General features: G+C 40.5%; 1 protein-coding gene across 1 annotated transcript in view; it reads left to right on the top strand.

Annotated features, from left to right (window-relative positions):
• Nucleotides 1-26,154, top strand: part of NIN (ninein) — a 111,146-nt gene that overhangs the window by 49,266 nt on the left and 35,726 nt on the right. The window contains exons 6-16 of the mRNA XM_056133180.1: nt 4,261-4,300; nt 7,095-7,285; nt 13,262-13,408; nt 13,879-14,046; nt 14,849-14,985; nt 16,095-16,235; nt 16,458-16,632; nt 19,409-19,519; nt 20,223-20,312; nt 22,559-22,697; nt 26,002-26,123. Of these exons, the coding sequence (XP_055989155.1) occupies nt 4,261-4,300; nt 7,095-7,285; nt 13,262-13,408; nt 13,879-14,046; nt 14,849-14,985; nt 16,095-16,235; nt 16,458-16,632; nt 19,409-19,519; nt 20,223-20,312; nt 22,559-22,697; nt 26,002-26,123 (1,461 nt within the window). The remainder of the gene's footprint in view (nt 1-4,260; nt 4,301-7,094; nt 7,286-13,261; nt 13,409-13,878; nt 14,047-14,848; nt 14,986-16,094; nt 16,236-16,457; nt 16,633-19,408; nt 19,520-20,222; nt 20,313-22,558; nt 22,698-26,001; nt 26,124-26,154) is intronic.

The raw sequence follows: 26,154 nt of genomic DNA on the forward strand, positions 1-26,154 counted from the left end.
ATCTTGAAAGCTTTGTAACTTTTCCCACAGCGATTCAATAAATAAATATAAGAAAGCGAAAAAAAAAAGGCTAGTTATCCTGGAGGCCCAGGTTAGATCTCCAGCAACCTATGCTCCCCAAGAACTGTCAAGAGCAACCCCTAAAGCACAGATCTGGGAGTAGCCCCTGAGCACTGCCAAGTGTGGCCCTAAACCAAAAATAAAACATAAAATTTTTGTAGTACTAATTATGTGCCGTGAACATATGTACACATCTGTCCCAGATCCATGAAGTATGTCTTTTATTTCCATTGTTAATGGAAACACTGAGGCAAAAGAGGCTAAGAAACTAGTCCACACGCAATTCAGTAGGTGTCCAGGACTCCGAGCCAGATAGGCTGGTTCCCCAACCTATGCACACCATATTCGGTCTTACTTGGGGGTAAGATGTGAGAAAGAGGACTGCAGATGGTGCCACTTGGAAATGTGAATCTAATCTATACACAGATCTGTAGATTGAAGTGGTTTTAAAACTATTAGAGGCTCTTGGTCCTCTGAACTAACTCCTCAGCACATTGAAATGAATTGAGAAGTGACCATATGTAAGAACAATAGCACAATTATTAATCAGGAATAATTTAGAAGAGTAATACAACTTATATGGCCTATATGTGTCTGTGAATTAAGTGCTTTGAAGCGCTGGGACTGAACCCGGGGCTTCACTCATGCAAAGCAAGTGCTCTACTGCTGAGCTCCATCTCAGCGTCATAACTAACCGTTTAATAAATATGCAATATATATGTATATGTGTGTGTGCATGTCTACATATAAAAGAATAGTTTATTCGTTACAGCTCCAAAAACTGAATTGCATTCCTTGCTGCTGTAGGGATTGTAACCAAGAACTATGGAAATGTCATCTCCACTTTTCCAGCTGTGTGTCGGAGTGGCTTCTTTTGTGTCTGGATCCAGTGAGATGAGACCTCTTGCCATATTTTCTGCAGTATGTGCTGTCAAAACGTGCCCCCTGGAAAAAATATTTTCCCCTGCTCATGGTTTGGCAGGTTTTATTTTGACCAGTGCTTCTTAGATCATAAAAACCTGTTTTATTTTAGGTCATATAATTTTGGGGTATTTCCAACTTACATGTCAAAGTTTTCCCAACTTTGGTACCATACTATAGGCATGTAAGTAATTTTCTTTATTAGATGAAATAAATGAGGAAGGAGTAACAAGCAGTACACTTTTATTACTGGGACTTTAGCACTGCACTGTAGCACTGTCCTCCCATTGTTCATTGATTTGTTCGAGCAGGCCCAGGAACATCTTCATTTTGAGACTTGTTGTTACTGTGTTTGGCATATTGAATACATCACAGGTAGCTTGCCAGGCTTTGCCATGCAGGCGAGATACTCTCAGTAGCTTGCCAGGCTCTCCGAGAGGGGCGGAGGAACCGAACCTGGCTCGGCTGGGGCAAGGCAAACGCCCTACTGCTGTGCTATCATTCCAGCCCCACGGGGACTTTATTGCTTAAATTTCTTTCTTTCTTTTTTTTCTTTTTTTTCTTTTTTAGTTTTTAGGTCACACCTGTAATGCTTGGGATCACTCCTGACTCTGCACTCAGGAATCATTCCTGGTGGAGCTCAGGGGACCATTTACCCTTGAGCACTCTGGGTGTCACCCAGTTAACCCCAGCTCTGCAATGTTTCATCCTTGGGTCGACTTATTTCCTGCTGAATTAATTTCAGCCTGACTGACAGAACCACTCAGAGGGTGTCTATGTCTTCCTGATCACTGCCTGGGAGGCTTTCTAAAAGAACAACAAATGATTAAAAAAATGTTTAATATAGAAACAGTTGAATTCTGCCCAGTAGCAGTTGTGTAAGAATATTCACAAAGGGCAGTTTACTGCTCCCTCCCACAGTACTAAGTCCCAGACATTTTCCAGGCACGAACTGCAGCTTTATGTAGAGATGCGAAGGGTGAAATGGTTATTACAGACAAGCAAAAGTCACCCTGGCTGAAGGCAGTTTCCATAGATACCGTACATACTAGCACTGTCACTTATTATCTGAATAGTTGTTGTGAATTTATACATTTTGAGTTTGGGCCTTTGGATGATTTCTTTATGGCAGAATAACCAACCCCACCTCAGCATTGGAAGTTTGGTGAACTCTGAACTAGTGCTGTCTTCTTTGAACATAAAATATGGTACCATGGTATACATATTCAGTGAAATACTTCACTGTAAGAAAAAAATGAATCATCCCAGTTTACCACCTGCTTGGATGGAAGTAGAGGGTATCATGCTGAGTGACATCAGCCAGAGAGCAGGGAGAGAATGATCTCTCTCATATGTGGGATATAACAGCATGGAAATAACAAATGATCAGAGACAATAGGACCCAAGAATTGGTCAACAGAGCTGGGTTTACCAGGGGCCCAGGACAGAGAGTGGTTGGGAGGGGATCCTGTGACAATGGAGGGTTGGGGACATTCTGGTGGAGGGTGTGTGGGGACATTATACACATGAAATTTTATCATTAGCAATATTGTAAACATGTTGGTATGTGTATATAAACACACGGAGTCCTGATGGATGACAGTCTTACTGTTAAGAGAAGACATCTGGCATAAGTGAGCAAGGAAAGGAATGAAGTTGATGTGCTTAAGTTTACTGAAATAAGAGCTTCACATCTCTTCTGTCGAATAGGCTACTCAAAGATGATGTTTCAGAACTTTAGGTGGGCACCATCTGCCGAGAAAAAGTCCTGTCTGAAGCCAGGAATTAAGTAGACTTATTTCCTGCTGAATTTATTTCAGGAGTCTAAGGAATCAGTTCAGCTTGTATAGTTATAGTGTGCACAGAGACAGGCCTGCTTATTTGTTGTCAAAGGGAGCTTTATTTATCAAGATGGATCTTTGCTAGGGGAGCAGCCAGGGATGAAGAGGGGGATTTGCCTTTCCTCAACAGGATTTCCTGAAGCTGATACCTCCCAAGGAAAGGTTTTAGCAAAGTGCTGGTAACCAGGACCTACTTGTTGCCATTGCTTGAAATTCATATGTGCTTGACCAGTCAAGCACAAAAAAGATAGCTCCTGACTTATGCCTTTTACTGATTACTTCTGTAACACCTAAACCTCAATTGTATGCTGTGACTTTGGATAACACTTATTCATAAAAGTCCAATTTGCGTTAATATCACTGCTCTTTCTGTCATTTGCTAGTAATGCACATTTTGTTGAACTTGAGCTCTCCAGCAGTATTCCTAATAGTGGGGAAAAAAACATGCTTCTTTGTCTAGTTGCAAACTCACAACCAGTTGTTGCATTTCATTTGAATTGTAAGCTCAAACCTGAAGTGGGATCAAGATTTATAGTCTTCTTTTCATACTATTTACTTACAGAAAGTATATTTCTAAGAATAGGTTTCCTGTCTTGGGTTGCATCTCCTCACTTTGCTACCATAAACCCGAGATCATTCTGACTCTTGTGCGTTGGCTCATCAAAACCACTTCCTTCTTTTCACTTGGCATTCTCCAGCTCATGCTTTGGGGCATAATTAGGCAATAGCTCCTTCCAAACAGTCTATCCTGATCACCCAAGTCTGAAGGATTTAATGTAGGTATTTTAACAGCATCCTCAGTCTCCCCATCATAACACATAATTGCCCACTATCATGTACTTAAATGTTCGTTTTTGTCCTTTTGGTTATTTTTTTCCCTTTTATGTCTTCATTAGCATATAAGCTTCTTGAGAGAAGTACTTTATGTGTCTTATTCATAGTGGTATTCCAAAGAGAGCATATTTACCATCTAATAAACATTAAAGAACAAGTTTATAGGACCCAGGAGATAGCTCAAAGGGACAGTGCACATGGTGAAGGTCCAGGTTTGCTCCCTGGCACCATCTGGTCTCCTGAGCACTGCCAGGAGTGACCCATGAACACTGCACCAGAGAACAAGTAAATGTGTGCATACAAATATTGTTGGTTGCTTGATCCTGGATATTTGCATTGGCTTGGTTTTTATTGATTGTGGCTGGTGTCATTGTTTAATAAGCGACCACACAACTGTGAAAGATAGATCCATGGTGAAATCCTGCTGGATCTTGCAAGGGATTTCTTAGCAGACCCCCTCTTTATTGGCTGGTTAATGGGGAAGATAAAACAGTGGAGGGAGCTAAATCCTATGACTCAAATGGTAATTTCAGTACCAGGGTCTGGTCTTGACAATGACAATAAATTCTAAAGCATACTAAATCTTCTCTTCTGCTTTCTGTAGCACTGGAAGACTCAACGCAGTGAGGAGTATGAAGCTGAAGGTAAGAACTCACTGTATATTGGAGCCTACCTAGGACACCCCTTCCTGTGTTTCTTAGCATTTTCCTAAAAGCCTAGAATTCTGGAGGCCAACTAGGAAATAACCTTGTAAACCACAGTGTTTATATAATGTGTAGGGAGAGGAATAATATTTTACATATGCAGGCTTTATGCATTTCATGTTAACTCCAAAATATATCAGCACGGAATGTTTTGTTTAAAGTTTATTAATGACAGGCAAGACTATTAATCTTACTAATGACAGGTAAGATTATTACCATAATGAGATCCAAATATAAAATAAAATTTAATGCAGTATATTTTAGATTCCAGAGTTGAAAACTTATGTAAATGAAAATAGGCATTTTACTATATTGTATTAAATGGTTTCAGTTTCCTTATTTATATAGGTGAAAGGACTTTCCCTGATTTATTTTTTGAACATTCTACTTACCACTTCCTTAAGTTTTGTTGAAGTAAGCAACATAAAAAAAATTTGTTATGTGACGAAGGGAGTGGTTGGGGTTGGGAGGGAGGCTGGGGATATTGGTGGAGGGAATGTCACACCAGTGATGTTGAAACACTATATGACTGAGACAACTGTGTTGTGAACAACTTTGTAAATCACAGTGTTTTAATAAAAAAAAATTTTTTTTTAAAAAGTACCTTAACAATAACACAAACGAAAAACATTCTTTGGGCCAGAGAAATAGTGCAGTGGGTAGGGTATTGCCTTACACATGGCCAATCTGGTTTAATCCTCAGTACCCCACATGGTCCTCAGCATCACCAGGAGTGGTCCCTGAATGAACTCAGAGTTAAGCCCAGAGCATGGCCAGGTGTGTACCCACCCCCCAGAAAAAATTTCCAATTTTTAGTTCACATACTTGAATTTTGCTCGAGCGGGCCCAGTAACGTCTCCACTGGAGACTTTGTTGTTACTGTGTCTGGCATATCGAATACTCTCGGTAGCTTGCCGGGCTCTCCGAGAGGGGCGGAGGAATCGAACTCGGGTCGGCCATGTTGGCCGCTTGTAAGGCGAACACCCTACCCGCTGTGCGATAGCGTTCGCCTTACAAACGGCCAACATGGCCGACCCGAGTTCGATTCCTCCGCCCCTCTCGGAGAGCCCGGCAAGCTACCGAGAGTATTCGATATGCCAGACACAGTAACAACAAAGTCTCCAGTGGAGACGTTACTGGGCCCGCTCGAGCAAATCGACGATCAACGGGAGGGCCTTTTATACTTGAATTTAATATTTAATTAATTGAAGAGATGACAACTGAAATGTAGAATTCTGTTTGTGGACATTAGTCTGTAAATAGTCCTAAACTAAATGGTGACTTATTTAAAGGCATCCCTTGACAAGCTTCCCTAGTATTTATGAAGTGTGAAGACATGTTAATGTTTGGCCAGCAGATGGCACTGTGGTTCAGCAGACAGACCTGCCATCTGTTCCTCAGTTGACCCTGGCTAGCTGTATTCTTAATTCAGTACTCTTTACCTCCAACTTGAAATGACAGCAGTATTGGACTTCGTTTCTTCTGAAACATAGAAGGACTAGCACTGAATTCTCTTCTCAACCCTCAAAGGTTCCTCCAGGCATACCAAATGGTACCAGTAATGATCTCAAATTTAAGTAATGACTTTACAAAATCTGTTAGTCATCTCTGACATGTAAGTGAAAAATTTAACAAGAGGTGGGAACTTTTAGGGGAGAGTTTGGGCCAAACCCAGTGCTGATCAAGGTTAACTCCTGACTCTGTGTTCAGTGATCACTCCTGGTGGTGTTCAGGGGACCATCCATGTGGGGTGCCAGGGATCAAACTAGGACTGGCCATGTACAAGGCACATGCTGTACCCACTGTATTAATGATCTGCCCCCAGGATAGCAACTTTTAACATAAAACAAATAAGCAGTTATATATTTTGCATAGTAGTCAGAATTTTCAAATAGATCCCCAAGTTTTCAAGTAGAAATTAATAGATAATTAGGGAGTTGCAATAATTTCTTTCAAGTTAGATTGTTTAGATTTTTTTTATACAGGCCAGATTGTATACAGATATGGAAAGAGATTGTATACAGATATGGAAAGCTTGATACATTAACAATTATATTATGATATTTATAATGAAATTCTTTTCTTCTTCATTAAAGTAGCTCTAGTTCTTAAACTAGGAAGAGAGCAGGGATAAAATCTGGTAACTATATTCAAGATAGGAAGTTTAAAGTCTTTGGAATGGCTCTCAACCAACCTTCTCTTCCGATCACACCTATGTCTGGGCACGTTTTCACTTGGAATAAAATAAGCCAAGAGCTTTTGGCGTGACCACATAGGGGATCGTTCATTCCTACAGCAGTATTTCTGCCAATGAATGAAAACATGCTTATTTGTTCTAGTTGCAGCCTCAGAATCAATTGTTCCATTTCATTTGAATTTCAGGCTGAAACCAAAAATGGCATCAAAATTTATAATCTTTTTCTTAATGTATTTATTTTCAAAAGTGAATTCCCTTTTGTTTTTTTTGTTTTGCTTTTGTGTTACAGCTGGCAATGAGGAAATGATCAGGGGTCGCTCCTGGCTCTGCGCTCAGGAGTCACTTCTGGTGGTGCTCAGGGGATATATGGGATGCTGGGTATTAAACCCAGCTTGGCCATGTGCAAGGCAAACACCCTTCCCACTATACCATCACTCCAGCCCCCTCAGAAAGTATATTTTAAAGAATAGTTTCCCTCTTTGCAATTCCTTTGGGAATAGCATAGTACATACTTTTTCCCCCTATTTTTACTCCTAGGCCAATTAAGATTTTGGAACCCAGATGACTTGAATGCCTCACAGAGTGGGTCTTCCCCTTCCCAAGACTGGATTGAAGAGAAGCTACAGGAAGTTTGTGAAGATTTGGGCATCACCCGGGATGGTCACTTGAACCGAAAGAAGCTGGTCTCTATCTGTGAGCAGTATGGATTGCAGAATATTGATGGCGAGGTAAACTTGGCAACATATTTTTATTTAGGAATGGCAATAATGGTAAAATTGAACTGGCCACAGGCTAGGGGTCACTTTCTCTTGTATTCTTTCAGTATACTATAGAAACTTCATTCTTCCTTTTTACCAGGGAAGTCAGCTAAGAAGTTTCTGTCTTTGACGAGCTCATGTTGTGTTGTGAGAAGGATCAGCCTTATGATAACTGACATACTCAGAGGCCCTTACCCCACTTGAAACTCTCAGATGCTGCCCTGTGCAGCCATGAGGTTAGGTAAATTTGGAGAGAAGAATGTGGCTGAGGTTTGAAGGGAGTGTTAGGAAAGAGTTCAGTGGACTGGAGTCAGGGGAATATTTTGAAGGCTGAGTGAGTTTAAATGTTGGGAGAGAAGAACACTGTGCCATTCTTTGGTTTTTCAGTACATTGAGTAATAACATAGAAGATAGTTTTGCAGAAGACAGTCTGAGAAAACTTTTATACTGCATATTGGCATAGAGACAGATTTTGGTTCACAATCTCTGGTCCTGAGTTAAGTGAGAAGAGGTAGGTAGGTTGGTAGTTTTGAAGACAGAAGAGCCTTGAGGGCACCTCCAAAGACTTGCTTGCTAAATGTCTGAGCTTCAGATTTTCTGAAAAAGTAAGCGGGGGGAACAGGGCACACAAATGAATGGTCATTAAACATCCAGCTTATGAATGTAATTTCAAGATTTTCAGAACCAGAGTAAAAATTACAGCAAGTAGGGCATTTGCCTTATACACAGACAACCTTGGTCCAGTCCCCAGCAGCTCAAATGGTTCCCTGAGACACTGCCAGGAGTGATTGATGAGCAATGCTGGATCACTTGATCAATTGACATCCTATTACTCATCGATTTACTTGAGTGGGTGCCAGTAACGACTCCATTCATCCCTGTCGCATGCTAGTGTAGCCCAGTTCCTCGTTCGAGGAACATGAAGAGCCTCAAACTGATTGTTCAGGGTCTTGACGAAGAAGTCTGAACATCTCGTAGGTGGGCGGCCCCGCAATCTTTTGATGTCCCGTGGAATCCAGTCAGTAATGACTCTAGTTGAGCAATCATCTCCAAATCTCATTACGTGTCCAGCCTATCTGATTTTCGACGCTTGGCAAATGAGATAGCATCCCTGATTCTTGATCATCGATGGAGGTTGGAATTCTGAATTCTTTCTCTCATTTGAGTAAAGCATGATACTCCAAGCATAGCTCTTTTGATTCCTCTTTGGGAGACCCAAATAGTGTTCTCATCCTGTTTTCTTAGGGCCCAGGTCTCTGAGGCGTATGTTAATGCAGGAAAAACAGTGGAATCGAAGAGATGTGCCCGGAGCTGGAGGTTCTTCGTCCTCTTAGCTATTTCTTTGATGCTCTTGAAGGCGGTCCAAGCTGCTCTCTTCCTCTTACGCAACTCAGGTGCCAGGTCTTCATCATGTTGACTTCTCCACCAAGATACGCATAACTGTTGCATTCGGAGATGGTCGTTCTGTTGAGAGAGAATGGAATGTCAGGAACAAGACCCTTTCTCATAAACATTGTCTTGGTGAGATTCAGCTGTAATCTGACCTTTCCACACTCACGGTCGAAGGCCAGCATTTGTGCCGCTTGGCTTATGTTTGATGTTATTAGAATGATGCCATCAGTGAAGCGGAGGTGGTATAGTTCTTGACCATCTATTTTCACTCCCATTCCTTCCCATTCCAGTCCTCACCTGACATTCTCGAGGGTGATACTGAAGAGTTTCAGTGCAATGGTATCACCCTGCCGAACTCCTCTCTTAACATGGATGATCACTTCTTTGTAGAAGGGTAAGATCCTGGTAGTGAATCTGTAATACAACTCATGGAGAATCCTGATGTATTGAGTTTGAATGCCCTGTTTGTCTAGTGGTTCGATGACCGCTTCCATCTCAACAGAATCAAAGGCCTTCTTTAAATCGATGAACGTTAGAGAGGCATCTTGAACTCCTGAGAAACCTCAATGAGCTTAGTTATTGTGTGAATGTGGTCGATTGTGCTGATTCCTTTTTGGAAACCAGCTTGCTCGCATGGTTGTCCTTCATCTAGTGTTCTGCCAATCCTATTCAGGATGACCTGAGTGGACAACTTGTAGATGACAGACAACAGGCTGATTGGGCAGTAGTTGCTAATGCCATGGATGTCTCCCTTCTTGTATAGTAGTACAGTCCTGCTGGTTTTCCATCAGGACAGAATCTTGCATTCAGACAGGTAGTGTGTGAAGAGCAGAGCCAGTGTATTGATGAGTACTAGTGGCAGGTTCTTCAAGGTGTTCAGGTCTGACCTTGTCTGGGCCTGGTGCTGTTCTCTTCTTTACCAAGAAAATGGCATGTCGGATTTTGGAAGAGAGAACGTTGGGAACGACAGATCCATTCCGTAGAATTTGGTATGTGGGCAGGTGGATGTAGCTATTGAAGAAATCCAAGTAGAAGTCATGGATAATCTTCTCCATTGCCCTTCTGGAAGATGTGATCCATCAGGATGGCGGTGGGCAGTCATCTTGATCTTATAGTTGGCGAAGGACAGGCAGGCATTGCGAATGCTTTTCCCAGCTTCTGCTGCATCTGCCAGCACTGCTGCTCTTCTCTCTTTGAAGTCTTCCTTTATCGCTTCTCTGCACTGCTTTGCGAGCTCAGACAGTTGCTTGCGATTGCCTGAGGTTTGCGCCAAGCCACATTGGCAAATGAGCTCAAGATAACCCGAATTGGACGATTACATTTGAATAGATGTGGCTCACTGCCGGCACTTTCTATCTTCATTGTCTATGCACCAACATCCAATTACGATGAAGGGGAAATTGAGAAGTTCTACATGGAGCTGGAGAAGTTCTATAAAGAAGTTATATACATCTTTTACAAGATCATTGTCAGTGATTTTAATGCCAAGATAGGACTGAGAAGATCAGCCGAAGAACTCCACATTGGGACCTATGGCTTACAATGGAACGAACAGGGTGAGAGACTGTCTGAGTTCATCATGTCGACCAAGACCATCCATAGTAACTCACAGTTTCAGAAGGCCGAATCTAAACGTTGGACATGTTAGTCTCCCGGTGGACGGTTCCACAACGTAATTAACCACATAATATTCAGTCAACGGTTTTGCCTGACCGATGTCACTGTTGTCCCAAAATTCCAGATGGGATCGGACCACCATCTCCTTCGTGCAAAATTCTACTTCAAAGAACTGGGAGAAAGGGCTGCTGAGGTTAAAAAGAGAACTCCCAGAATGACCACCAACTGGGAGCTCTTTGGCACTACTGCGGCAACACTGAAAGATGCCGTTGTTGACAACATTGATGAGGAATACGATCGACTGGTTCAGCACCTCCATGATTGGGCGAGGAATGCCGAGTGAGAGATAGCCACAAAAAGATGCCTGTCTTTGAAAACTCTTGAGCTCATTCACCAATGAGCAATGCTGGATATGGCCAAAAGACAAAACAAAACATTTGAAGATGTTCAGAGAATGTAAAACAATGATCTTAAACACCTTAGAGTTTAGATTTAGAGTTGTAGCCTTGGAAAGCTTTTATTTTAAAGGTATTTGATTTGGAGGAGCAGGGCAGAAGGCAAGCCCCTTACCCTGTACAGTCTCTCCCACCTCTATATTTGAAGACATGCTTTTTTTGCCTAGGAGATAAGTGTTATTATTTTCCTAAGTCAGAAAGAGTTATTTCATCATAGTTTCCACTTAGTGTGTCTTTCAAAAAGTATTTTCCCCCTTTCTCTTTTATATGTGACTGTAATATACCCTTCAATTACATTTTTAATGGCTCAGTGATTTATTTTTCAGTGGTGACTTTTGAGTCATAAAATTTAATTCACCCTCCTAAATTACAATTCAGTGTACTATGTAGAACTTTTGGTTGTTTGTGTTAAGTAATATTACACAAACTTGGATTATTATCTGAAAACAGTTCTGTAGCCTTTTGAGGCAAGTTGCATTTTCTTTAGTGGTGGAGTTTCCACAACTCTGGAAAAGAAATAGCCCATTTAGTTATTTTTCCTCTCAAATGAGGGTGCCTATTGAATATTGTTTTCACTTAGTATATTTCCTTTAAAAAAAAATCAGCACTCTAGACCAGTGGAGTTAAGAGTTCAAAATTATCTCATCGGCATAGAATTTGGAGTTCCAGAACTTTACAACTGAAAGCAATTTTGAATTTAGTCAGCCCCTCATTTTAGAGATAAAGAAAATGAGATCACTGTTTCTTGTGGCCATTCCCATGAAGGGGAATCAGATGCACTGTTTTATGGTGATACTTCTCTTTGCAGAAACAAGGACAGCCATAGATAGGTTGGGCGGCTGTCGCTCTCATCTCATTGGCAAGTAATATTCAAGGGCTGTTTTGCTTTGCCTGCCCAAAATTTCAAAACATTTTACTTTTTAAAATCTGGAGATTTTTCTAAACATCAGAAGATTGGCATTTGTTTTGTCACGGTGGGAAGTGGCTAGCCTCTTTTGACAGAGTACACACTTATGTTCATTTCACTGCTTGCAGTGGTTCTACTTCCGGACCACTTTCAGAGGTGGGAAGCATAAAAGGCCTGTGAAATAATGGGGTCTGGCCATAGTGCACGATGGAACACACACATTTGGCTTTTGTCATCTGCCCACAGCCATCTACCTGCAAATGTTACAATTTTCCAGATGGCTTTTGGTGGGAAAAAGGTTCTCCACCCCTGAGGCTATGCTGTCTTGTCTCATTCCTTCATATCAAAGCATCTTAAACTCTTTCCACTCACTATCCCTTTTGCCCAGTAAGTTGTTTTAATTTATTTGAGGCACCGTGATATTGTTCACACTAGGGTGTCAATGCATACAAAGATTCCAACATCAGATCCTCCACCATATTCCCCATGAAATTTTTACATGTCCCTGGGTAACTAGGTATACAAATGAAATTTACTGATAGTAAATCCTGGATTCATTTTAAAACATTTAAAAATTTTTTTGTGATTCCCCTGCATTCTTATGGGTCACAGTTTATGTAGCTAGGCTTTTTATCACCTTGCTTTTCTGGAGTTTGGGTTTGTGATCATTACTCTATTGCACACTCATAAAATCCTTTCAGCTGCAGAGCCCCATAATATGATGGTTATCATGTTTGTCTAACATATGAAAGATCCCCAGTTTGTATCTGGGCAGAAACAAATTTGCAACTGAAAGTGATTTTGGATTTAATCACGTAAAAAAGAAAGAGGGGAAATTGAGCCCACTTGAGCCTTTGTTGTTGGGGGTAAGGTGCTTGCCTGGCACACAGCTGACCCCACTTGGATCCCCAGAACGGTATATGGATCCCCGAGCAACTCCAGGTGTGATCCCTGAGCACAGAACCATGAACTGAATACCACTGGGTGTGGTCCCCAAAATAATAGCAACAAAAATCCTTTTCATTCAGTCTTCATTTTTCCTTTGCTGAAAACTTAGAGCAACTACTCATCTTACAGTGTTGTTCCAAGTAAGGTTCTAAATCCCAAATCGAAAGTTTCACACCCAAATGCTCATTAGATCATTGCAGTCTGTCCTAGGCCAATTCTGTTGTTCTCACATGCCAATTTTTAAAATTCAGTATAAGCAAAATGTCGCAGTCACCACAGAAAAATGGTATAATGTCCAGCTTTTGCAGCATTGATAATATCTGTAAATTTTTATGAAATTACTTCATTTGTAAGGCTAATTAAAAAGCACCTATTCTAAAAATATGAGTAAAAGAAAAATCATTGGATAAGTTGCACAAGTTTATAAAATGCTGAAAATGGACTTTTATTAAATTTGTCTGGGGACATTGTACTGTGAAGGAAAATGAATTCAGGGAAGTGAGAATGAGGACATGTATTTCAGCAGTCCGGAGATCAACAGTGATGCCAATTGCTTTGGCCAGAGTGTATTTTGGGCCCTACATTATTTTCAGTGAAAGAGTTAAAATGGTTGTTAATCTCTTCTAGATGCTCGAAGAAGTCTTTAATAATCTTAATCCTGATGGTACAATGAGTGTAGAAGATTTTTTTTATGGTCTGTTTAAAAATGGGAAATCCCTTACACCGTCAGCATCTACTCCTTATAGACAATTGAAAAGGCACCTCTCCATGCAGGTAAGAAATAAATAGGAAGTAGTTTCTTTGTGAGAATATGTTTGAATAATGTCTTAGAATCTGTTGTCTGCAGAAAATGCTAAAGGGAAAAGAAGGATGCAGAGAAAGAAAAACTAAAGCATTGGGAAGGAAAAGTTGGTTTCAAGAAATGACCATAAATTACATAGTGGGAACACCACTAATTAAGCCTCTTAATGTTAGCTCTGGGTTAGAAGAAACCTGGTATTAAGTAGAGACCATGTATGGCAGGAAACTCAGTACCAGAGTAATTGTTTTTTTTTTATAAGCTTTGTACCCTTGACTCACTTGGGAAAGGGAGATAAAAAGAACTGTATGGCTTATTTTTCGAGCAGTGCAAATTAGAGGAACATGCTTTCTGCCCACTGTGGCCAAGACTGAGCGGCCATATTCAATCTTGACCAGCAGTTTTGTTAAAATGCCTGCACTTGCTTATGTCTCTCTTCTTCCAGTCTTTTGATGAGAGTGGGAGACGTACAACAACCCCACTGGCGATGACGAGTAACTTTGGCTTTCGGGTCTTCTCTTGCCTGGATGATGGCATGGGCTGTGCATCAGTGGAGAGAATCCTGGACACCTGGCAGGAAGAGGGCATTGAGAATAGCCAGGAGATCCTGAAGGTATGGCAGAGAAACAGCAAATTGGGGAAGGGGTTTGTTTCCCAGGTGAAATAGCTTTTATTTAGGAAAAGTGAAAGAAAAGCGAGAAAAGGGAGGTTCATAAAGCAAAAGAAAAGAATTACTCCAAAAGGTGGGATATGAAGTAGAATATGTGCCCCTTTCAGTGCCAATAATTTTGTAATTTTATTTTATTATTCAAAAAAATTTAGTATATATTTTTTCCTTTTCACTGGATCCCAGTATAAGGGGCAATTTCTCAAATCACTTTTAATCAAGTGTATGTCCTCCTGTTGTTTATCGATTTGCTTGAGTGGGCCCAGTAACGTCTCCATTTTGAGACTTGTTGTTACTGTGTTTGGCATATTGAATACGTCATGGGTAGCTTGCCAGGCTTTGGCGCACAGGCGAGATACTCTCGGTAGTTTGCCAGGTGGAGGAATCGAACCCGGCTTGGCCCGGCTGGCTGCGCGCAAGGCAAACGCCCTACCGCTGTGCTATCAATCAAGTGTCTATGCTGTCCAAAAGTATTGGCAGGAAACTTATTCTTAGCTGACCTTTTGTTGGTGAAGATAAGTTATACCCTCTGTTTATGGTGGCAAAGAGTAGTTTTTTTAAAAAAAAAAACATGCAAATAACCGTATTATGATTCTTCTTTGATACAACTTAGTTTATGTTCTAGACTGAAGATTATTCTTAAGCCTCTAGTTTCCAGACTTTAAATTCTGTTCTCTGAATTTATAAGCCTTTACATTTCTAGCTTTCAGAAGATAGGACTTGTGATTATCTTGAACTTATTTTCTAGGCCTTGGATTTCAGCCTCGATGGAAATGTCAACTTGACAGAATTAACTCTGGCTCTTGAAAATGAGCTTTTGGTTACCAAGAACAGCATCCACCAGGCAGCTCTAGCCAGCTTTAAGGCTGAGATCAGGCATTTGCTGTGAGTTGAGCACATATTCTCTTGTTCTATCCCTTCACCTACCTGTTCAGCAAGTCATTCCTGCAATGCCTATAAAATCAATCTTCATTCTCTCTCACTCCTATCATCTTTCTACTGCATAAATCTTCCCTAAACTGAGAATGAAGTAGAGCTTAGATCTGCACATAAGCCTTTGAGGAGAGTTGTGTTGTCTTGTTGTTTTGAAAGGGTTGTTTTGATTTTTTTGCTTGTTTTTTGCTTTTGTTTTTGGGCCATACCTGACAATGATCAGGGCTTACTCCTGGCCTTGCACTCAGAAATTACTCGTGATGGTGCCCAGGGGAACATATGGGATTCCAGGGATTGAACCTGTGTTAAATGCATGTAAGGAGAGCACCCTACCGCGAGTACTGAAGAGTACTCTAGCCCAGATTATCTTGATTTTGGTTTTGTGTTGAAGTAAATTGAATTAGAGATTTTGTTGCTTTAAAAAATTTTCTCTTCTTTTAAAAAATAATACACAATGGAATACTATGCAGCTGTCAGGAAAGATAAAGTCATGAACTTTGCTTATAAATGGATAGATATGGAGAGTATCATGTTAAGTGAAATGAGTCAGAGAGGAACAGACATAGAAGGACTGCACTCATTTGTGGAGTATAAACATAACATGTGGCTGACACCGAAGGATGGTAGATATACGGGACAGGTAGATTGCTCCATACCTGGAAGCCTGCCTTATGAGCAAAGGGGAGAAAGAAGGCAGCTGGAATAGAGAAGGGATCACTCAGAAAATGATGGCTTGAGGAATCTGTCGGGATGGGAGATGTGTGCGGAAAGTAAATAATGGACCAAACATGATGATCTCTCAGTGTCTGTATTGCAAACCATAATGCCCAAAAGTAGAGAGAGGGTATGGGGAATATTGCCTGCCATTAAGGCAGGGGAAAGGTTGGAAGGGGGGGTATACCAAGGATATTGGTGGTGGGGAATGTGCACTGGTGGAGGGATGAGTGTTTGATCATTGTGTGATTATAACCCAAACGTGAAAGCTTGTAACTATCTCACAGTGGTTCAAGAACATTTTTTTAAAAAGTTTCTCTTTAACTGGATTTATTATTTTATTTTAGGGAGCGAGTTGATCAAATGGTCAGAGAAAAAGAGAAGCTACGGTCAGATCTAGACAAGGCTGAGAAACTCAAATCTCTAATGGCATCAGAGGTGGATGATCATCACGCAGCCATCGAGCGTCGGAATGAATACAACCTCAGGTAGGCTGAAAGGGCCAGGTCCTTCTCTCCCACCATCCTGGCTGGGGACCAGCCTGATCATGTGGCCACACCAGGATGGCAGGATTTACATGTAGACATGGCTACAGGAAAGCAGGAATCATTGGATACTCTCTCAAAAGAGCTGTCCAACTCTGTAATTCAATGCTTCCATCTTTGGTAGATGTATAGAAAACTCTCAAGGGACATCTTTCCTCCTCACAGGAAACTAGATGAGGAGTACAAAGAACGCATAGCAGCCTTAAAGAATGAACTCAAAAAAGAGAGAGAGCAGATCCTGCAACAGGTGGGCAAGCAGCGTGTAGAACTTGAGCAGGAAATTGAAAAGGCCAAAACAGAAGAGAACTATGTCCGGGACCGCCTGGCCCTCTCTTTAAAGGTAATCACTGTGTTCCTTCTGGGAACCACGTGGAAAACTGCATCTCTGCAAGAGTTTGCTATTCCTTCATTCTGCCCACAGACTGAATCACAAGACCTGAATCTCAGGGGTTGCTAGGCATTTGGTTTGCCCACTGTGTTAAATACTGTGTGTTGTGCTTTTTGACCATCATGAAGTGGCACAGGGGCCTCGGCTATTTGGCACCTGGCTGATGCCCTCTCCCTTCCCTGCCTTCAACCCCTTATTCTCAGCAGATGGCCTCAGCTCCTGCCCACAGAGTTAGAGAATGGCATTTGAGAAAAAGGAACTTTTTAAAAAAAAATCATATATTTATTTATTTTTGCTATATGAGGGTATAAACTAGAATTAAAAATATACCAGCTCTATATTCTTCAGGCAAAAATGTACTTTGAAAATAATGTTCTTCCAGTCAGTCTTTAACATTGGAATAGAAAATATGCCAAATACATGTGTGTGTAGTTTTATGGTTTGGTTTATTTCATTTTATTTTTTGGACCACACCATTGGTGTTCAGGGCTTACTCCTGTCTCTTTGCTTAGGGCTCACTCCTAGCCGTGCTTGGGCAACCATATGGGGTGCTGAGGACTGAATCTGGCAGGCTGTATACAAGGCTAGCTCTTTACCTGCTCTACAATTTACCTGGCCCTTTATGCTTGTTGCTGCTTTAAAAAAATATATATATATATGTTTATATATATATATATTTATGTGTGTGTTAAAAACTCTTTTAAGTATTATAATCACAAAAAAACACTGAATTTCAGTTTGTGTAATAATTAAAATAATTTTTATTGTAATAATTTAAACATGAATAATGGAAACCATATAAATCATATAATAACCTGTTTGTATGGCTCTTATATCTTTAAATCAGAATAAAATTGTAAATTATATATAAACCAAACTATATCTTTACTAAATAAAATTTAATTTTGGAATTTTTTTTTTTTTGGCTTTTTGGGTCACACCCAGAGATACTCAGGGGTTATTCAGGAACTCAGGAATCACTCCTGGTGGGGTTCAGAGGACTATATGGGATGCCGGCAATTGAACCCCGGTTGTCTGCATGCCAGGTACTACTTGCTGTACTATTGTTCTGGCCCTAATTTTGGAATTCTTCTACTCGCCATATTGAAAATTAAGAAGAGGGGCTGGGGCTGGAGCAATCACACAGCGGGTAGGGCGTTTGCCTTGCACGCGGCCGACCCGGGTTCAATTCCCAGCATCCCATATGGTCCCCTGAGCACCGCCAGGAGTAATTCCTGAGTGAAGAGTCAGGAGTAACCCCTATGCATCGACAGGTGTGACCCAAAAAGAAAAAAAAAGAAGAGGGGCTAGGGAGATTGATGGATTCAGCTGTGCATACAGAAAGCCCAGATTCAATCCCCAGCACTGCAATGTTATCCGGGCACCACCAGGAGAAACCCCCAAGTGACTAGTTGAGAATAATTGCACCCTGAGCTCTGCCAGATATGGCCCAAGACTCCCCACCCCCAACCAAAAAAAAAAAGGAAAAAAAACAGGTAAAATTAATTTTTTAAAAAAATTTTTATCAGTGAAACACCATGAGGTACAGTTGTGGACTCACAAATCTTTGCGCTTGGGGTTTCAGGCATACAGTGATTGAGTATCTATCCTCCGCTGGTGCCCATTCCCCACCTCCAATGTTCCCAGCATTCCTACCACCCCCCAACCCCCCATACCACCCTACCCCTGTGGCAGGGCATTCCCCTTTGTTCTCTCTCTCCTTTTGGGTGCTGTGGGTTGCAAAAAATGCATTGAGTGACTATCATGTTCAGTCTATAGTCTATTTTCAGCATGCATCTCTCATCCTGGGAGGGTACTCCCAACACCCTTTACTCGGTGCTCCCCTCTCTATCTGAGCTGCCTTCTCCCTCAGCATGTGCGGCTGGCCTCTAAGCCATGGAGTGAACCTCTTGGTACTTATCTCGGCTATTCTTGGGTGTTAGTCTCCCAATTTGTTACTTTATATTCCCCAGATGAATGCAATCTTTCTGTGTCTGTCCCTCTCCTTCTGACTCATTTCGCTTAGCATAATGCTTTCCATGTAGTCAGGTGAAATTAATTTTCGCAGTATTTTATTTAATCCTGTATCTATAAAGTATTATAGTATTAGAGATGTAATCAACATGCAATATTTTTATTGTGTTATTTACAATTTTTGTACTACAAAATCTGGTGAATATATTAAACTTGTAACATATCTCAGTTTTTAGTAAACAAAGTTCAAGTGCTTGATAGCCATAGGCAACTTGTTAGCAGCTACTATAATAGACTGCAGAATTCTGTAGGGGAAAAGTGAAATAGTCTTTGGGCTTAAGATAGCACTGTAGCACTGTCCTCCCATTGTTCATCAATTTGCTCAAGCGGGCACCAGTAACGTCTCCATTGTGAGACTTGTTGTTACTGTTTTTGATATATCGAATACGCCATTGGGGGCTTACCAGACTGCCGTATGGGCCGGATACTCTCAGTAGCTTGGTGGGCTCTTCGAGAGGCATGGAGGAATCAAACCCGGGTTGACCATGTGCCAGGCAAACGCCCTACCCGCTGTGCTGTCGCTCCAGCCCATAAGATAAATGTCAATAAAAATATTAAAATACTTTTGCCTATTTAATCTGCAGCTTTTAATAGGTGCATGTTTTCTCAATCCATAGAAATGACTGAATAACATGTACAATCATTTGCTTACTTTTTAATTGGTGCCACATTTAATTTCTACAAATGTCTTCAGGAAAACACCCGCCTAGAAAATGAGCTTCTGGAAAATGCAGAGAAATTGGCAGAGTATGAAAATCTGACAAATAAACTTCAGCGAAATCTGGAAAATGTATTAGCAGAAAAGGTAAATCTCTGTAACTTGATTAGCTGATTTGTAGCACAAAGTGCACTTTATTCCAAAGAACAGAAACAGTTCCACTCAAATTCCCATTAGAGAAATTACAGGCACCATTCAGAGATATTGGGGTTTAGTTTGGTTCCAGACTGCTGCAGTGAAGTGAATATCGCAATAAGTTAGTCTTATGAAATTTATTTCTAAGTGTATACAAAAGTTATATCTGTAGTGCAGTCTCTTGGGTGTTTAATGGCATTATGTCTAAAAACTTAGTGTTCGTAGCTTAATTAAATTTTTATGGGACAAGGAAGTGAGCATATGTCATTGGAAAAATGATATTCATCTACTTGCTTGAAGCAGGGTTGCTGCAACCCTCATATTTGTTAAAAAAAAAAAAAAAACAATCCAGTAATGTCAAGGCAGTAAAGATTTCCTGTATTTTGGTACCTTAAGAGAGAACCATTACTGCAATAATATAACTTACTGGGTGGGGTATGAGATAAACAGTAAGGGGCTCTGAGAAACCATCCCTGACTTAGTTGAACACATCACTCTAGTAAGTTCTTCTCATTATCTGGTTGGTGGTGTCTGTGCTTAAATGCCACATTCCTTTCATATTCAAGAGACTGAGTGAATACCAGGGCTTTTGGTATGCGATAGGCCAAATGAGGCACTTGGGGAAAATGACAGCTTTGGCCTTTTCCTTTTCTAGTTTGGTGACCTTGATCCCAGCAGTGCTGAATTCTTTCTGCAAGAAGAGAGGCTGACACAGATGAGAAATGAATATGAGCAACAGTGCAGGGTAAGTGACTGCAAGGACTTAGTGAGGATAGACGTGTCTAGTTTCCATCCTGCTGCTTCATTTCCAATTCAGTGAGTGATTATGTCCCATGCTTTGAACAGAACCCTGGCCCTTGTGAGCATTGAGCACGAATGATAGTTATTGTTACTTAGGTATTCTGAGCTATTGGGAAGTCAAGCAAACTAAATAAAGCATGCTTTATTCAGATAAGAAATTGCCAGTGCTTGGAATAACAACTATATTTTCCTCTGAGAGGAAGCATGTACGGTCATGTTGGTGCATGCATTTTGAAATCGACCTTTCCTAATTGAATATTGCAGAGTCGTAATCTGATGTAGTTTGCTTTTGTTCTGTGGTTGTGTTGGTTTTTTTCCCCAGAGACACACAAACATACTTATGAATAATAGAAATCTTTGATTTAAAAAAATAATAACTCTAAACTCAGCAATTTTGATTTTCCATAAACCACAAAGTATTTTACAAGGTAAGCTTAACTGTTCAAAATGCTTTAGAGAAAAAATTATACACAGATGAGAAAAGCCTTCCTCTTTTTATGAGGTTGCTGCATAGCCTTTCTTTTAAAGGAAAAGAAATACAATATTTCTTTTTTTAGGAAAAGAAATACAATATTTCTTTTTTTTGAGAAAAGAAATACAATATTTTTGCCACATTCACAATTAAGTTTTGGTTCTTGACTAATCAAGTAGAGGTGTTTTCTTCAGATGTCTTTTTTTTTTTTTTGCTTTTTGGGTAACTCCCGGCAATACACAGGGGTTACTCCTGGCTCTGCACTCAGGAATTACCCCTGGCAGTGCTCAGGGGACCATAAGGGACGCTGGGAATTGAACCCGGGTTGGCCGCATGCAAGGCAAATGCCCTACCCAATTTGCTGTTGCTCCAGCCCCTCAAATGTCTTTAAAGTTAATGATTTCTCAGTGAAATCTGCCAACAGTCTCTAAAAATTTTCTAAATGTCCCACTTATTTATTTCTTAATAGCTTTGCATACAATTCCCTCCATTTAAAGTACAATCTGTTGTCTTTTAGTATATCACATAATTAGGCACTATAATAAATTTGTAGGACATTTTCACGACCCCCTGAAGAAACTCTCACTCTGTGTAGCTGAAATATTTCTCTCCCTAACCTCCTGTCTCAAGATATTCTCTAAGAGATTTGCCTCTTTTTGATATTTTATATACATGGAGTCACACATTATTTCATGTCATATTGTCACGCAATGTGTGGTCATTTGTGACTGTCTCCCTTCACTTAGTCTAATGTTTTCTTATTTCATTTATGTTGCAACAAATATCAGTACTTCTTTTTTTCCCTTGCTGGATAATATTCCATCATGTGACTTTAGCACATTTTATTTATCCACTCATTAGTTGGTGCATATTTAACCATTATATCATGAACATTTATATGAAGCTTTGTGTGGGCAGTCATTTTCATTTCTCTTGGTGATGTACCTAGGGATGAAGTTTCTGTGTCATATGTTCACCATATGTCTAACCTTGGAGAAACTGTGAACCTTTTTTTAAGGGGTTTAAACCACTTTACATGCCCACCAATATGAAATTTCCCATTTTTTCACATCCTCACGAACAGTTGTAACTGTGCTTTTGATTCCAGTCCTCTTCAGAGATAGGAATTGCTTGTGACATTTTTTTTCTTGATGGCTAGCAGTCTTGAGATTTTTTTCATTTCCTTACAAGTGTATCGTCTTTGCAGAAATGTCTACTGAGAGTTTTTGTCAGTTTTGGGGGCCTTGGGGGTGGAGCACTCCCAAATGGTCTTCACCCAACAATGCTGGGGGACCATGCAGTGCCAGTGCTGTACCCTTAACTTGATACTATCTCTTTGGTTCCCTCTGCCAATTTTTAGTGTATTTTTAGTCATTTTTACTATTCTAGCAAATTTTCAGTCTTTTTATTAATGAGTTATAAAAATTTTTTACTTAAGCTATTATAGCATCTTAGCTATGAGTCCCTTATTGGATATATAATTTTAAATGCCAGTTTTTCCAGTTTGTGAGGTTTTATTATTATTATTATTATTTTACTTCTCTCTAGTGTAGGGTACCAAACCAGTGACCTCACCTGAAAAAGTTGTTTTGCATTCTTGATGGAATCTTTTCAGATAGTAACTTTTTTACTTTGATGATGTCTAATTTATTGAGTTTTTCTGTTGTTGCTTGTGCTTTTGGTGTCACATCTAAGACGTCTGTGGGTTCCAACCTCAGGTATTACAAGATCAAGTAGATGAACTCCAGTCTGAGCTGGAAGAATATCGTACACAAGGCAAAATGTTCAGACTTCCCTTGAAGAACTCTTTGTCAGAAGAACTTGATATTAACAGTGGTTGCCTTGAGCCTGACCAAGGTAAGCCATTCAAACATCATCTTTTCAGGGTCTCCTTTGCTCGTTTTAGAGCCATGGTTGAATATAAAATTTGCAACCAAAATTTTTTTTAATCTTTGAAATACTGTTTTCATTTTAAATTTGTCCTTAAAGTCTTCATGAGACTATTTCCATCTGATTTTGATATGCACCAACTAGGGAGTGGAAAAATCAAACCACAAGGAATTTAATTTATTTTTTTAAGAACCAACTGGTCACAAGTATGAGAATGCAGACCTTGGTAGCATTCGGACACTGAGCAGTTGCTGAACCCTCCCTTTCTAAAAGGGCTAATTAGTTTGGTTTCAGAGGATAGACCTGCCAGAAACTACAGGATTTGGTTTTTTTGATGCTGGCTCTGCTAGTTGTCTGCACTGCCTCTGCAGAACTGCAGAGAGGATGAAGGGGCATGGCTGAAGAAGATTTTGAACTCGTCAGGGTGGAGGCAGAATTGCTTGGGAGACTTCCTACATTCACTGTCCGCTCCTATTATAGCCTTTTGGTAGCCTCTTTCCTGCCCCAAACTGAAAGTGAGTATCAGAAAGGAATCATGATCAGTTCTTCTGTTATGAATCATTTTCTCCACTGCCACCTGGAACAAAAGAGTTGTTGACACGTTTGTTTGTGTTTGGATTTGGGGACCACGCCTGGCAGTGTTCAGGGATCATTCCTAATGGTGCCTAGGGGACTATATGTAATACCAGGGATTCAAACTAGGGTTGGCCACATGCAAGGCAAGTGCCCTACCTTCTGGTCCGTTAAGGGTTATTTATTCTCCTCACCTTTTTTTAAAATTTTTTTTAAATTTTTTTAATTTTTTGCTTTTTTGACCACACCCACACAGGTTTTACTTCTGGCTCTGAACTCAGGAATTACTTCTGGTGGTACATGGGGGACCATATGGGACCATATGCATGCAAGGCAAACGCCCTATTGACTGTACTATCACTCAAGCCCCTCTCCTCACCTTTTTATTCTAGAATAAATGAGATGTTGAGGTGGAGATAAGAAGAGGCGTTAAGGCATTTCTTCTCTCTCAATCTATATCGCCTTACTAGAGACTAAGGATGGAACCCAACCAATAACATGATGCATCTCAGTTTTTCTGTTTTTCCCTATAGCTAATAAAATGGTTTTATTTTCATTATTAGAATGGAAACATTTTCTTTTTCTTTTTTTTCCTTCAAGTTTTATTTTATGAAAGCAATGTGAGATAAAAGGGTATTCATAGCTGGGCTTTTTTTTTGTTTGTTTTTTTGGGCCATGCCTGGCAATTCACAGGGTTTACTCCTGGCTCTGCACTCTGGAATTACCCATGGCAGTGCTCAGGGGACCCTATGGGATGCTGGGAATCGAACCTGGATTGGCCGCGTGCAAGGCAAATGCCCTACCTGCTGTGCTATTGCTCCAGCCCCCTGCTGGGGGGTTTTGACATACAATGTTCCAGCACCTTTCCTGCCATCGGTGTAACTTCACTCCACCAGTGTTCTCATGTTCCCTCTTCTACCCCCCCCCCCCCCCAGCCCCATGCACCATCTTGACAGGCATCTTTTATGTTTTGTTATTAAAGTTTGGGGTCTCGTGATTTCCATGTTGTTGATCCTGTGATTTGGATATTTATTTTCCTCATAGGTTTGTGAAGCTGAAGCATCTTGGGGTGATATTTTTTTTTTACCCTAGGTGTCACTTTACAGCTGGGGGTATGATACTCTTCATGAGAGAAAGGTCTAAACAAGACTGTCAACCCCAGGTCCAAATTTAATGCCCCTTTCCCCATCTGCTTGTGTGTCCCCATAGGAAAAGCAATTCAGGAGGTCCCCTGACTAAAGAGAACTCTTCAAAGTACTAGACACAATTATTTTGTCTTTTGCTGCTTAGCCTCCACGTTATTCATGTTTTTCCCCTTTCCTTTTAATCTTTCATTTCATTATCCTGGATAGTTTAAGAGCAGAGTCCATATGGATGAGATGAGAGTTTTCCCTTCACACTGCTCACATTTGTATTCCTAAACCATGCCCTCTTTAAAACAATTTAACTGATAATTTAAGGTGAATACTTACCTATACTACAAGAAATTTGTATGATAGCACCCAATCATCTGGTGATGTTTTGGTTAGTGTGACCCCCAAGAAGTTCATTCCTGAAAACACAACAGCTGTGTGCTGGTAACTTAATTTCCTGCCACATTTCTCCCCTGCTAATTGCCAATCAGTATTTGCTGCATAGCCAGAAGATGGTTGGTTTGACCAAACTACTTCAGAATAGGATTACTCTACTGTAAAACATATTTTGTATATCGTGGTGCTTGTGCTTTTGGTATCACATCTAAGAATAAACTATATTTTCCTCTAAGAGGAGCCATTTATGGCCATGTGGTATAAAGCTAGGAGTAAGCCCCGAACACTTGCTCGTATGCCCCCATAGGAAAAGCAATTCAGGAGGTCTCCTGACGAAAGGGAATTCTCCTGAGAACTAGACATAATCATTTTGTCTTTTGCTAGCTTAGCCCCTAGTTATTCATATTTTTCCTCCTTCTTTTTAACCTTTAATCTCATTATCCTGGATGGTTTAAGAGGTGAGCTTATGAATGAGGTGAGAATTTCAATGAAGATAAAGAAATATAAACAGATTTGAACAGTCAGAAGGCATTCTGCACAATAAATACATAGTTTTCCTCATTTATGTCTGATTTTTTCATAAGCATAACAGTTCAAACTCTTCCTCAGCACAGACAGCCACACATGTAAACATTTCATTAAGAGATTTTCATTAAGAGATTACCTTTATCAGCAAGTTCCACATCTACGCCACCTGTTGTTTGAAATATGGATATGACAAGTGGCAAATGGCATGGACATCAAAGAATTTATTCACTTTTTGGACCTACAGAGATAGTACAGTGGGTAGGGTACTTTCCTTGCATGCGACTGAACCGGGTTTGATCACTGGCATCCCCTATGGTCCTCTGAGTACTGCCAGGAGTAATTTCTGAGTGGAGAGCCAGGAGTAATCCCTGAGTACCATGAGGTGTGGCCCCAATACAAAACAAAATAAATAAATCTTTAATAAAAAATAAAAATTAATTTTTAAAAGGATTTATTCACCTTCTTTTTTGGTGTTCTCCTAATATTTGAAAATAGAATAGACCTCTTGGCTTAATGTTGCTCCTGAGTAGATCAACAGCCACGGAGGCAGAAAACAATTCCCTAGTTAAACTGTCTGTCCCTGCATAGTTGTGTTTTTGAAAGAACCTGCTACAGGCTCTGGGGCTCCCATGTATTTTCAGGCCTTGGTTCTGAAGAATGCAACCCTGTGACGATGAGCATTGAGGCGGAGCTGGTCATCGAACAGATGAAGGAGCAGCACCACAGGGACTTATGTCGTCTAAGACTAGAGCTTGAAGACAAAGTAAGTCCCTCTCTCAGTCCTGGTCTTTGAG

Source organism: Sorex fumeus, unplaced genomic scaffold (genome assembly GCF_029834395.1).
Source record: "Sorex fumeus unplaced genomic scaffold, SorFum_2.1 ptg000098l, whole genome shotgun sequence".
Taxonomy (NCBI): domain Eukaryota; kingdom Metazoa; phylum Chordata; class Mammalia; order Eulipotyphla; family Soricidae; genus Sorex; species Sorex fumeus.